Here is a 13,865-nt window from a genome sequence, read left to right on the forward strand (position 1 = left end):
CTTACTGCTCATTACATTAATGTCTGTGCCTAACTTTGACATGGAGAACCTCAAAACCAGGACTGAATCTTCCACTTACACTGCAAACTGCTTTCCTGGGCACAGCTCAAACTGCTGATCTAAGACAGTTCTTAAAACATGTCTGCTGCTGCTTCAGTCATTTATTAACTTACTGTAAAATTTGCTTCAACCTTCCTATCGTGAGACCCTGTTTACAGCCATATATAAACGCATGAAACTATCTTCTCCACTGACCTGCAAGTTAAGCAAACTTTTCCCTAACATTGTACTGCATAAAACTTAAAAGGTGAGGAGGCCATTTCACATTGTGTATTTTATTTACACTTTCATTTCTGACTTGAAACTCTTTACAACTCTTTTACGTTACTCTACAGAAATAATTTCTACCATAATGAAGTACTCCTTAGGCTTTAATAGCTCTTGGTGGTTGTCAACCAGATTAATACACTAAAACCTTTCCAGTGATATATTTGGCTCTTGTTTCTGATAAAAATAAATTTAGGACAGCAGCACCCTCTCCCTCAGTTGTTTTTTCCTTCTGTGATGGGTGTTCCTTTGATGTAAATTTGGCTGTGAAAATGTACACAATACCAAAACAGAAGCACCACTGTGAATAACGTAGCTGAGCCTGGACATAGCTGTGGTGGCAACAAGAAGAAAGCAGGAAGAGGGAAGCAGAGTATTGCATAAGGAAGAAACACGTACATTATGTATGTTTTATTTTTGTAGAATAAAGGCAGACAGACAGGTACACCGGTATATAATATTCACATTTGGTCTTTGTAGATTAAAGAAAAAAAGAAGATAGAAACTGAAGGAAAGCACACAGATACTCTCAACTCTGTCAGTATAACTGGGCATTGAACCAGATTGTGACTGCTCCCATAAAGCTGCAGTAGTTTATCTGGTCTAAATATTTTAATTTTTTTTAATAACCATCAGCACACTCTTTGAGCTGGAGAAGACCTAGGCCACATCACCTTGGTTGCTCAGTGCAAAGTTCTAATATGCAACATCCAAAACCAAATCACCCCCCGAGTTACTCAGACAACCCCTGGTGCAATTCTTACATGACACAGGCATGCAGTGAGCAGAAATACCCTTCTCTGCTCCTAATCACTCCAAGCTCTACACCTCCTGTGACTGTTTTTCTCTCCCATCTGTAGCCTGTTTTTATAAATTCAGTGGTTTTCCACTGCATTACAAGTACATAAAGAGATGAGAAGCCTTCTTAAAACACGACAGCCTAGTTCCCATGGTTTTAGTCTGAAAGGTCTTTAAAAAATTATAGCAATGAAACCTTCCCCAGCTAGCCGACGATTGCCACCAGGAGTTATTAGAGAAGAGCAGACAAAGAATGAAATTACCAGGTAATGCACAATAACCAAAAATGAATACTTTAGACCACTCAGTATGCATTAACATAAAATTACTGCCTGTATAAAAGCAATTATATAAAAACTGCAGACTAGTTAAAAGCACAAGAAAGCAGCACGTTGGAACCACTTAATATCAAATACTTCAGGGCCCTCTAGTGGTTAAATCTCTGAAACAAGGAAATCCATGAAGAACGGGTTTTGACATTAGGCTACTGAACCGTACTGAAGTAATGTGTTTTATTTTTACCACTCCCATATAAGTAAGGACATTTAGGCTGGAGAACTGCCTAGTAAGTTACCAGAAAGGAGGAAAAAACCTACAAAATAGTATCTGTTCACAAAATCAGCTAATGGGTGGTATTTTTTGTTCTTAATGAGAAGTTACTAATATTCTCAGCTGTGCACAACCAAAAAAAAAAAAAAACATACATAATCACTCTCAAACCTACATGAGAATTACCTTAACTCTCAACTAAAATACTTGTTTCTGAAAAATGCACTTGCTTTGTTAGTTTATTACATCATTTTACCTTCCTCTGGATTCCACAGAACTGTCAGCATACAACATCAGCAACAAAAAAACCAAACCAAACAAAATTAAGATTTGTTAATATTCATCATGGTGCATTTAGCAATATTTTGGGTATGCTCCTAAAGAATTGATACGCCAAAGAGAAAGTTAGCAAAGTAAAAGGATTAGCAAGGCAAAAATGTACATCTGTGGGCAACTGGGAATGGTTTGTTACTTCCTAATCTTGTATTTTACCTGCCCAAGTCTTAACAAACCATTTTACTGCACGGAAATACACTGATATTACTTGCTTAGTACATGTAATTAGAGTTAACCTTTTCAGCTCCTTATGGCTTTCACAAGCAACATTTTCTTAAGATCCCTAACACCAAATCAGATGTTTTCAGTCCCTCCTCTCAGGCTTGCCTCTCATATACACATGCCCTTGAAAGCTTGACAGCTGAGTACAGGAACATCTGTGCAAGTTCCTATAATGTGCCACAAAATCAGTTTTTCCTGATGAGATGACTGCCCACCCATCACTTCATGGCAGCTTCCACCCCACCCCATCTCCACCCCACACACAGCCCCCCCGCAACAGAAGGGGACAAAGGAGGATTACAGTAGCAGGTGAGGAAAGGAATACCTATGGAGCAGACTGATTAAGCAGCTGGAGCATTAAAGGAAGCTTCAAAATGGTGCCTTGGGCAGAGTTTAAGTGAGGTAGTCAAGGTACAGAGCTGACTGTCATCCATGTGACTGTGATGGATTTGCCTATCTTAATACAGGAGGTGATGATATTTGTATCTTCCCCCCAGTACAAAACTTTGCCCAGGTAATACATTAATTTTCTTCTGGCTTTCTTTAGCTCCATTTTTGAAGACACATAAAATAAAAATATTACCTTTTCTGACCAGTTCATTCAAAATGGAAATGCCTAGTTCTAAGTGAGTCCTCTACAGCTCAAAGCTGTATGGTCTTAAAAAATAAAAGTGAAAACCTAGTATTTTCTCACAAAAATTGCATCTGGAAGATTTCATAGGTTCACCACGTATGTTCAGAGGATTGCTTTATCCTTCATCTATCTTCCTACAAATCCTATTCTGGCTCTGTTCCATAGTAAAACTGATATAGAAAACTTGTAACAAATTTAGTCTTGAAATACACAAAAAGAACTCAAAATATAAACACAATATTGGTCATGATACTTCCAAGTCTGCATCCAAGTTCAAAATCATGTGATAGGACAAACAGAATAAAATACCAGTTGCAAAGGTTTTTTTCTACTAATGTAGACAGGCATAGAAAAGTTTCATGCCTTTTAGAGATGTTAAGACTACAACACACAAGATAAACATAATACCACTTTCAAATAAGTCCATGAGCTCTGAAAGACATCCAACAGATCACATGATCAGGAGCTGGGAGCAAGACAGTCTAAATGAAAACAGAAAATATTTAGGCACATAAATCTTTCAGAGACCTGAGACAGAAGCCATGAATTTCAGTGTAAATACAATTTAAGAACAAGTGCCCAGAACTCTCTAGAATTTGGGGAGTTTTCAATCCAGCAGCAAACTTCAGTCATTCTGAAACGTGCCTTTACAGAAGTACATATCCGTGCTTGCTTCTGGATCTAAACTCCATTAATAACTACACTGTAATTAAAAAAACAAAGGCAATAAAAACCCACACTACAAAATCCCCACAGAACATACCTCATGGAGGTTATACTGTTGATGAACTTTTCAGATTGATCTGACAATCTAGATGGAAGTATTATTTCAGCTGGCTGCAGGTGCAAAACCCGACTCTCCAATTCTAAGCGAGATACACAGTCCCGAAAACTGTCAAAAATTACTTCTCCAGTAGTTGGTTGGACTGCCTGTCAAATAAAACAAATAAACATATATATATATCTGCATAAAATACTTAAATTTTCAGGGAGTGTTTCAGTGACTCAAATTGTTAAGGCAGAAACAAGATTTATTGTGTATAGCACAAAATTATATAGTGCACACACACTTAGTGAAGGTGGCAGATCAAAAAATATAATGGTGGTTTTCAAATCTATAACATGGTAATAACTTCAGAAGACTACCAGTTTCGTCTCAGAAACTGACAGCAATACCTTCAAAATGTAAATGTGCTCTTGTTATCATCAGTCCATCACCACTCAACTTTATTACTAGACAAATCTGTGTAACTGGAAGTCTATGGAAGGTAGATGCAATTTAGACTGGAAACTGTCATCCTAGCATATGCTTTTGTTGCTCCCTCCCAGCTGCAGTGTGACATTCAAACACAAGCACAGTCAAGATGCTTTTAAATTAACAAATTACCAGCAGACTGGGCTTCGTTATCACTGTGTTTTGCCAGTTAAACAATCCCAGTTTTAATCTTCACCGTAAAAGAGAATACAAATCTGAAGGGTAAAAAGTAAAAAAGCATAAGTCTTTTCCTCTAAAGAACAGTATTTTGTAGAGGAAAGAAGTGCCCACAAGCTTTACAATATTGACCCTAAAAATGTTTAAAGGTTGTAAAGCATGTGAAATAATGATTTCCCTGTATTTGGTTAAAACACAGGTATGTTTTCAAGTCATACAGCTGCAAAAACAGTATCAAGAATGTTCAGCTATCAGCTCAAACCTTTCTGTAGTTTTCAACCATCACAATTCACACACAGATGAATACTTATCTAAACTGCGCCTTGTAAAAAAAAAAGGAAAGAAACAAACCCACCCAAAAAATATAAATGGAACAATCACGAATGTAAGATAAGCACCCACCTCTCAAAACAAAACAAAAAAAAAACCACAAAACCAGCCAATAAATCAACCCCCCCAAAAAAACCACACACGAACCCTAAAATACTGATTCCTTTGTGAAACTAACTTACCACAATGCCCGTAACAATGTCACCTTTCTTACTGTCTTTTAAGTTTTCTGCATTTTCACAGATACAGAGAAGGTAGTTATCAGGGACATCTGTTGTTACATCTTCAATATCTACACAAGCATCTAGGTTCAAAGGGTGCACATGTAACAAATGTTAAAAAAAATAACGGAGTACACAGATTTTGGTGGATTATTCATAGGTCTTTCTATATCTAAGTCCTTTTCAACTAGATTTGGTGTTGGGCCTTCTACACTAAAGGTCTATTTGACTTTCATTAGTTTGACTCCTATTAGAATTTTAGTGAACTTCAGATGACTGTCAGCATGAGGACTGAAGTCAGCAGCTGTCTTCACAGGACAGGCAGTTATACAATCCACAGATTTCATCAGCTCACGCAAAGGCCATCTTTGACTATGCCTGTGGGTCTTCCCATTCAAGCACGACCAGGTACGTCAAGTTAAACCAGCAGCTGATTCTGCACATTGGCTGCTCCACCTTGTCACTTTGATTTCATACCCACAAACCCCATGCACCTAGCAGAAAAAACTAAATGCACTGAGTATGCAACAACTGAAAAATGGGCAATACCCCGAGTTAAAACAAAAGTCTACATCTTTGCAGGAGCATTAGGTCAGTTGCACTGAAAACTTGCTGCATATGTATCCACCTGGTTGGGTCATACTGCTCAGCCTGCTTTCAACAAGTTTGCCAACCATTACCAGAGAGTCTGGGAATACACTAGATTTCCAACAAAATCTCAGGACTGTATTACCTGCTTCCCTGCTCTACTCCTCACATGCAACCTCATAGGCACTAATCTAACAATCTTTTTAGCTCTTGGTACCTAGTAAGTACTAGTTTGAGACGTTAAAGAAAAAAACATTAGGTAGATAAGGCAGGAGATAGGAAAACACAAACTGGAAGAAAAGAAATTAAGAAAATAACTTCACTGGTTAAAAACTGATTCTATCTAATTTTTGCATTTTCTTTGTTACAACAGTCAGGAGTTAGTTACCTAGCTAGATTTGTAACAGTCCACCAGTTTTACCATCTTCTTTTCACTTAAAGCAAACCGCTGATACCAAACTGTCAATTCTTCTTCCTTCACGCCCTCCTGAATCACTAATGCTATGCATTCTCCATCTGGTAAAACACCTAGTTAAAGCCAAGACCTACAGAACACTGTAGACTTGGGAAGTCCACTCTCTGCCTTCAGAAAGCAACTACAGTAAACACAAGCTCTGCTGTTTCACAACAAACCTAAAGCCCTGAAGAGATTAAAATCTTCATAGAGCTAGCGCAATGTTTTACCACAACAAAAAATAAAAGGAACTTTATTTCCTGCTGCCACTCTAATGTCAGCCACCATTCTAGTGGCCCACTAGATCTATACTGGCCTACCACATAGATCTAATTCCATTTGGTGATAATACTGGAATTACGGCCTCTCACACACCAAAGATTAGAGCCTGAAACCAAATTTATTTGAAAAGGATATCTTCTCCAATAAGCGTAGATTGTGTGTAGAGAGCAGTCAGTTTCCGGCTGAAGAGAGAGCTTTTATTTTCTCCAGCAGCCTTCAGTGCTGCAGTTTCCATTTGTTTAATTACTCCAACCTACAGGCACACAAAAAAACCAAAATTAGCTCTTCAAAATAACTGATTTTTAAAATTATTTTTATAAATTTAGTGATCTTTTACAATGTGCAAACAGCAAGTGCATCATTCAAGCTGAGCAGGAAGGGCAGAGGCTAGCAGCAACCCTACTAATGAGAATATAAGGCACTACTTTTCTTTACACTCTATCCACTTCTAACTGCCCCCTCAGCTTCTGCCCCTGTGCTTCTTGTCCTATTTTGAAATAATTTAACAAGAGTTCACCACTTGCCAGAGAATGGTTGCTGCAACCAACTTAAATTCAACAAGTCCTTTTCTCATAAGAAGAAAAAAGGGGTATGAACAGAAAGCCAAGGAATTACAGGGATCAACAAAAGGAAGGAAAAGAGAAAAAAAAATATGGGCTAGGATAAGAAAAACATATGAGGATATGAGGAAGGGTAAAAGAGAAAACAGATATATAATTTTTATGAGATGCAAAGGCTTGATTAAAAAAAAAAAAGAGAGAGAAATAGTTGTTCTAGACCAGTTCTAGAGAACACGAAGATACTTTTCTGTAAAACGGAGGAAGCTTGAATCTACTTAAATTCCATTACATCAGAATAGAGACATGAAACAAAGGAAAGTCTGCCATTTTAATTGCAAAAATAGATTATAATGAGTTTCCCACTGCTCAGTTCAAATAAGACTTTGCTAAAATAAGTGCAAGTTATTTCAGTGCTATTCTACACTTAACGTCATTTAATAAAAGCCAGGGATAACCTTATATCCTTTTGCTACAAGGCGCCGCACATGGACATAGAGCCTGTGACTCGGTATACTGGCAGTCATAAAGTTATGATCCAGATGACAATAGATGTTTAGTTCTTTAGCTGCAATCTGCAAAGTACAAGAAGAAGAGTCAGCCAATAGTTCAAAATGTAATGCAGGAGCTCATCTCTGTGACAACACTGATGCACAACTACAACAGGAAGTCCACTGTCAAAACAAAAAAACATTACAAGAAAAAGCCCAGTGAGCTGGTCCCCTCCACCTTCCTGTCCCAGCATGTTGTCACAAACAGGGGCTTCAGTATCACAGACTTCACACACCAAATTATTATGCTGCACCTTGATCTTTACCACTGTGAGGTAAATCACCTGCACAGCACACACAGATTCTGCAACACAGCTCAACAAGGGGTCAAATTTTCACAACACCAAAAATGGAGGAAGAAGGGATTTATTTTAATCGTGGTTATAAAGATAGCATTAAGCTAGCTAATCAATTAAAACACAGAAAAATCAATATCAAACAGCAGTGGAAACTAAATACAGAAGAGTAACAACATTCTCTAAAATGTGACAGTATAATGTATGATTTGCATACACTTTTTTGCCCCTTGGCAAAAAGGTAGGTGTTCACTGACTAGAGAGAGTTGTGTTAAGCAGGAACTGCAGTCAAACACTGAACTGTGTACCTAAATAGCGTATTTCTGTTTCTGAACTGTGATTGTACCACCAAACGAGTAGACAAATTACACAGTACCAAGTGGATCAGGAAAAATAATATTCAGTAACTAAGCAAAGTTTCTTAGTGGTCCTGAGTGTGAAAATAGCACAGATGAAAGGTTAAATTGACAGCAATGATTTTTGGGACAGATAATAAAAAACTCATTATGAACCATTTATGAATAGTCACTTTAAAATTTCGTTTGTTGTAAAGTACTTTGTGTTCCTACAGATCTGGCATGTGTAGGCACCACATCTGACCATGTATCCAAGACACACTCTGCACCCAGGGTATACTGGCTATATTCATCTACTGTTACACCACTTGCTCCACTGTCTTCCAAACTGAAATACTCGTCGTAGAGTTTTGGGCCATGACAGGGAATTCATGTCTGAAAGCGTTTCAACTTTAAGTCTGACAAGTGATTAATTATTCTAGGACCTCATCACTCATGTTCTCAATATGCAGGATAGCAAGCACTACCCTATGATTATGAAATACTAAACACTATATTGGTAAAAAGTGCATGCATAATGGATAATCTTCAATTTAAGCACATGGAGATTTTTCATCTCGATTTCAAGTATTAAAAAACCCCCAGGGCATTCATGCCCCCCATAAACCTTCCTTCTGGAAGTGGTCATAGACCTAGTACAACACTAACATAATGCAAGTATCTTTCCTTAATCCTGGCAAAAATTACCTCTGCATCTTCTCCAAAGAAGCGATATTTGTATCCACATTCCACAAACAAAATTGCATCTTTATGCTGTTTCTTCAGTTCTATGAATTGAAGTTCTAGTGGAGTGTAAATGCTTTTGGTTCTCTTATTAAGATTCAGATGTGAAGTGCTTTGAGTGCTTTTGTAAGACTTTAGAGATGCAGAAGGCTGCCTAGGATCACAGCGTGACTCCTGTAAATAAAAGATGGCAAAGTAGAGTTAGGAATCATCAAATAAATCAATCGCCCCTGCATATCTTGACTCATGTTGACCACAGAGCTAAAGACTGTTTTTGCACTAAATAGCACCAAGAACTGCAGCAAAACTATTAAAGCAGGATATAGAGAATACAGTTTATTTGGAATTAAGAAGAATTAAAAAGTCATGAAAGTCAAAGACTGCACCAATTAGTCACCTTGCTTTACAACAGTCCTTAGACATCTCAGATGAAATCAGATCCCTATTGTACCATGGGCTTTCAAAGCACAGATCAAGAGACATGCAGGCTGCAGAGGGTGGGCAGTCTAAACTGGCCAGATATAAAAATAAGAATAAATTAGCACTCCAGTTTACAAATAGAGAATGTATGGCAGATAGATTAATGACGTTCCAAAAATCCACAGTAAATCAGGGAACAAACCAATTCAATACAACTCTCAGTTGTACACTTCGGGTCACTGGAACATACAAAGAATGCAGTCAGAAAACAATGGAAAAAAAAGAACACATACTGTTAACTGTGAATTGCAGAATTCCCAGAATTGCATCCAATCAAGGATGACCAATTTGACAAGCAGACAACATAGCCCAGCACAAAGCTGTACCATGCCTAGAACTCAGATGTCCATGGAACCTTTATGTCTCTACTGCAAAATCCTCAGCCCCAGGATACAGCGGTCTTTGATCCAAGGTCTGTGCCAGCCCAGCACTATGACCTCGTCTCATCTTACAGAGAAAATTTTTGTGACAAAGCATGTTAAATAAGGTCATGAAAGAAAGTAAAAGAAGTAAAAGCACACATGGAAGTTGAATTGTTGAGATGGTAGTAAGTTAGCAGTTCAAGGAATTTAGAAGAAAATTACTCATGTAAAAAAGTTATAACTCCAAAAAAAAAAAAAAAAGCAAGACACAAACATCTAAGATGAGCCGTTCCAAGGAAAGGCAGGCTAGCCCTTCCAACCTGACTGCGTGGCCAGCAAAGACTCAGTACGTGACTTACAGAGAAAGATGATAGTAATGCTTTGTCAAGTAGGTCATGAGACCTCACTATCTACTGAATATATTAAGTAAGAAATAATTGCTCTTTACTTTTACTTTGCATACATCTTGCTTGCAGAGTCTCTCTGCGCATGATTAAAGCTGACCTTCCTCATGATCTAGAATAGGGGGAGCTAAGAGCTGTCATAATCTTACAGACAATCTGTGATCAACTGGACCAAATTGGCGTTCGGTGACAAGCATTTAAGTATATGAACATGCAGTGGCAGTATTGCTATAGAAAGCACACCAGTGTCAGTGCACCAGAAACCAACTTTGCAATAGGAAGGCAGAAATACTGCACCAGCTGATACATGGAAGATTAACACACACATCTGTTCAAAGAAAGAGAAACCTGAATTCTGCAGAAGCAGCCATCTTAGGCCCACAGCTTGGTGAAGGGAGAGTAGCACATGCCTTTGCTCACCAAACATGCACTTCTACTCCAGTTACTGTAACAAGCACATTTTTAACTGACAGCCTATTCCAGGCACATGCTGTCTCCAGTGTTACTGAAGAGACAATCACTAAGAAAAAAAACTCCCCGTGCATGTTTCACACACACACGTGTAAAGCATATATTTTATAATTTCAGCATCTAGAATTGGTTCTCAAACATGTTAGCCATGCAAACATATGATTTATAGATTAAACCAGCAGAGGCAGCATCTGCTGTTAATGTAACTGGATGGACAAATGCTCAGAAATTAAGAAGTTCCAGACAGACAAGTGTCATGGTTTTAGCTGGGATAGAGTTAATTTTCTTCTCTGCAGCTGGCATAGTGCTGCGCTTTGGACTTAGTATGAAAAGAATGTTGATAACACACTGATGTTTTGGTTGTTGCTGGATAGCGCTTGTACTAGTCAAGGACATTTCTAGCTTCCCATGCTCTGCCGGGTGCACAAGAAGCCGGGAGGGGAGGGGGCACAGCAAAGAGAGCTGATTCAAACTGGCCAAAGGGATATTCCATATCATGTACCGTCATGCACAGTATGTTACCTGGGAGGAGCTGGCCAGGGGAGATGGGCAGCAATCACGGCTCAGGGCCTGGCAGCGGTGGTCGGCAGGTGGTGGGGGTAGTGAGCGAGTGGCTGCGTGGTGTTTAGTTGCCAACTGGGGCTGAACCACAACACAAGGGTTCAAAAAAGAGGGACAGAGAAGGAATCAGTTTTGTGTTCTCCGACTGACCACACCTACACAATGTCAATCCCTTATCACAACAGAAATCTCTTGCCACAAGCTATTCACTTCACTACTCCAACCTCATGTTCACCCAGACCAGACACCCCAGTTTAAGGTCATGACCTTCAGATAGGGAAGGTCAAATCAACTATACAACTGTCCATACAACCTCCTTCCTTCAAAAAGCCGGATCATAGAATGGTTTAGGTTGGAAGGGACCTTTAGAGGCCATCTAGTCCAACCCCCCTGCAGTAAGCAGGGACATCTTCAACTGGATCAGGTTGCTCAGAGCCCTGTAAAACCTGACCTTGAATGTTTCCAGGGATGGGGCATCAACCACCTCTCTGGGCAACCTGGGCCAGTGTTTCACCACCTTCAGTGTAAACAATGTCAAAATGTCTTATGTATATCCAGTCTAAATCTATGCTCCTTTAGTTTAAAACCATTACCCCTTGTCCTATCACAGCAGGCCTTGCTAAAGATGTAAAGCTTTGCTGAGGAGCAGTTGAGCCCCAATGCAACAACAGCACAGTAAACCATGAGATGCCTTTGACAACTTAAATACTTCAAACTGAGCAAGGTGAGCCCAAAAACCAATTACTTAACTAAAGTTAATTAGCTCTATAATAAAAGGAGAAGCTAGGTAGTACTGCACTCTCATCAACATGTATCATAATGATAATTTTTAATGGGAGCTACCAATACCTTCCTTCTGGAGATTAAAAAAACGGTGATATATTTAGTTAGATTTATTAGCAACTGGATTAAGCTACATCTCAGTAATAATTCTAAATCATATTTTTGCAAAGAAAGCCTGTTAGGAATTTTACAGCCCATACCAAAACTGATAAAACTGAAAGAAAGCTGAGCAAATGGCCACACTGAACATTTGTTATTACGATATTATAGGTTCATTCACAATCACAGGATACACTGCCCACGCTTCTGCTCTCTCATTACGGCTGTTTTCAATGATATCACTGAAGAACTATAAGAGGCGTTCTGCTCACTATGCTAAGAGTTCCAGGAAAACATCCATACACAAACACTGGTCTGTTGGGTACCGCTACACTACTTCATGACAGAACACAAAAACACACAAAAGGAATCTTGTGCCAAAGACTGCTTTTTTTAAACCATAAAAAGTAATCTACACAGCACTGGACCAAAGCTCTATGTACCTTCTGAGCAACCTTTGAGCTAGTGTTCCCAGACTGAAGAGGGTTTTTCAATTCTGAACTGGGACAGTTTTCCAAACTCTGGGATTCTTTCTCCTGAGAGCTATCCTCCAGGGCTCTGCTACACTGCTGGTCTGAATCACTGCGGAATTCTCTCAGTCTTTCTAGAGTTTGCAAAGATATATGGGGCTTTTCACACTTCTGAGGTGGTTCTTCTGTGAAAATACAGAATAAAAACACATTAGCAATTTATTTTGTAAAACAGAATGTCTATTAGAATGACATCAGTAAGCAGAGAACACAATCATTTTGCTCTGTCTCTCCTCTCCCATTGCAGTATTTCTGCCAGCCTGACAGAATCATGTATGTAATCAGCTTGGTTAACTCCCCTGGAAAATCAATACTCCTCACTTGTATGCTTCTTCATACACATGAAAAGAAGCACAATTACTTTCTGGACTGACAACTGCAAAGCCACAAAATTAGCCAAGAACATGGGAAAATGAGTGGTACGCTTTCAGTACAGTTTTCAAGCAGTCTTGCCAGTTGATGGTGTCCTACTGATACTTCAGAGCATCACACCCACAAAACTGAATATAATTCCCTCTTTAAAAAAATTAGAGGCTAATTCTTTTCAATGAATTTTATGGGTAATGAACTTCATATTCACTGATTTGTTTTTCTGCTAGCATCATTAATTTGTTAAACTCCTGATTGAAAGCCAGATGGAGCATAAGCACTTTCAATGTAATTAAGTGTCTGTCATTTCACAGTTAAGAGCACTCCATTAGAACTATTTACTTTGAGGTAGCCTTTAGGTATCCCAGTCACAGGCCAGACTCCACAGAGCTGTCAGGTGTCAGTCATGCTTCAGCCTGAGTCTAAAAGACTGCTAAACCAACACAGAAAGGGAAGTAGCAGCATTTCTGCCTCAGCATCTGGACTTCACTGACTGAACCTGTTAAAGCTGAGTCAGCTGAAGGGGATTTTCAGAGTAACTCTGGAGCAAGGCTCAAACACCTAGCTTCTGAGCCACAGGAAGATGCTTTAACAGTATAGCTAGTATGCTCATAATAACTCCTCAGATATGTATCTTACACTCAAGAGACACTTTCTAAAGTGTCTGCTGACAATTTTTTTTACATTTGACAATGAAAAACTATTTATTGGGTATAAACGCCTGAAGGTTTCTTTACAGTCAACTTACTTTTATCCTGAATCTTCAGTGGCTTACAGATGTCTTCTAGGGTACTTTGTCGTGCCTTGGCCTTCTTTTCACAGGGTTCATGGCTTTCAGTTGATGTTCTCCTTTTTGTGCCAAGTTCACAAGTCTGATTATATATTAAACAAAGAAGTTCTGTTACTTTTTCCCATCCACTACAAAAGACAACAATGCACCCAAGGAGTTCATGAAGAGATAATGCAAAGCGCAAAATTTACTTACAATATGTGAAATCCCTAGCTATTTTAACTACCTACATTTTTGTTTATAAAACAGTTCTTCTAACATTCAAGGCTACAAGATAAAGAGAAATAGTGCACTCTGCAAACAAGTTGGCTGTTGTGCTAGAAAAGAAACGCCTACAGCTACCATGGCTTCAAAAGGCAG

General features: G+C 38.8%; 1 protein-coding gene across 1 annotated transcript in view; it reads right to left on the reverse strand.

Moving 5' to 3' along the window:
• Positions 1–13,865, reverse strand: part of MSH3 (mutS homolog 3) — a 113,288-nt gene that overhangs the window by 98,629 nt on the left and 794 nt on the right. Inside the window, exons 2-8 of the mRNA XM_075079604.1 lie at positions 13,464–13,587; positions 12,260–12,471; positions 8,621–8,830; positions 7,189–7,305; positions 6,309–6,426; positions 4,811–4,953; positions 3,630–3,796 (exon numbers count right to left, since the gene is read on the reverse strand). Coding sequence (XP_074935705.1) covers positions 3,630–3,796; positions 4,811–4,953; positions 6,309–6,426; positions 7,189–7,305; positions 8,621–8,830; positions 12,260–12,471; positions 13,464–13,587 — 1,091 coding nt within the window. The remainder of the gene's footprint in view (positions 1–3,629; positions 3,797–4,810; positions 4,954–6,308; positions 6,427–7,188; positions 7,306–8,620; positions 8,831–12,259; positions 12,472–13,463; positions 13,588–13,865) is intronic.

This window comes from Phalacrocorax aristotelis, chromosome Z, assembly GCF_949628215.1.
Source record: "Phalacrocorax aristotelis chromosome Z, bGulAri2.1, whole genome shotgun sequence".
NCBI classification, from domain to species: Eukaryota; Metazoa; Chordata; class Aves; order Suliformes; family Phalacrocoracidae; genus Phalacrocorax; species Phalacrocorax aristotelis.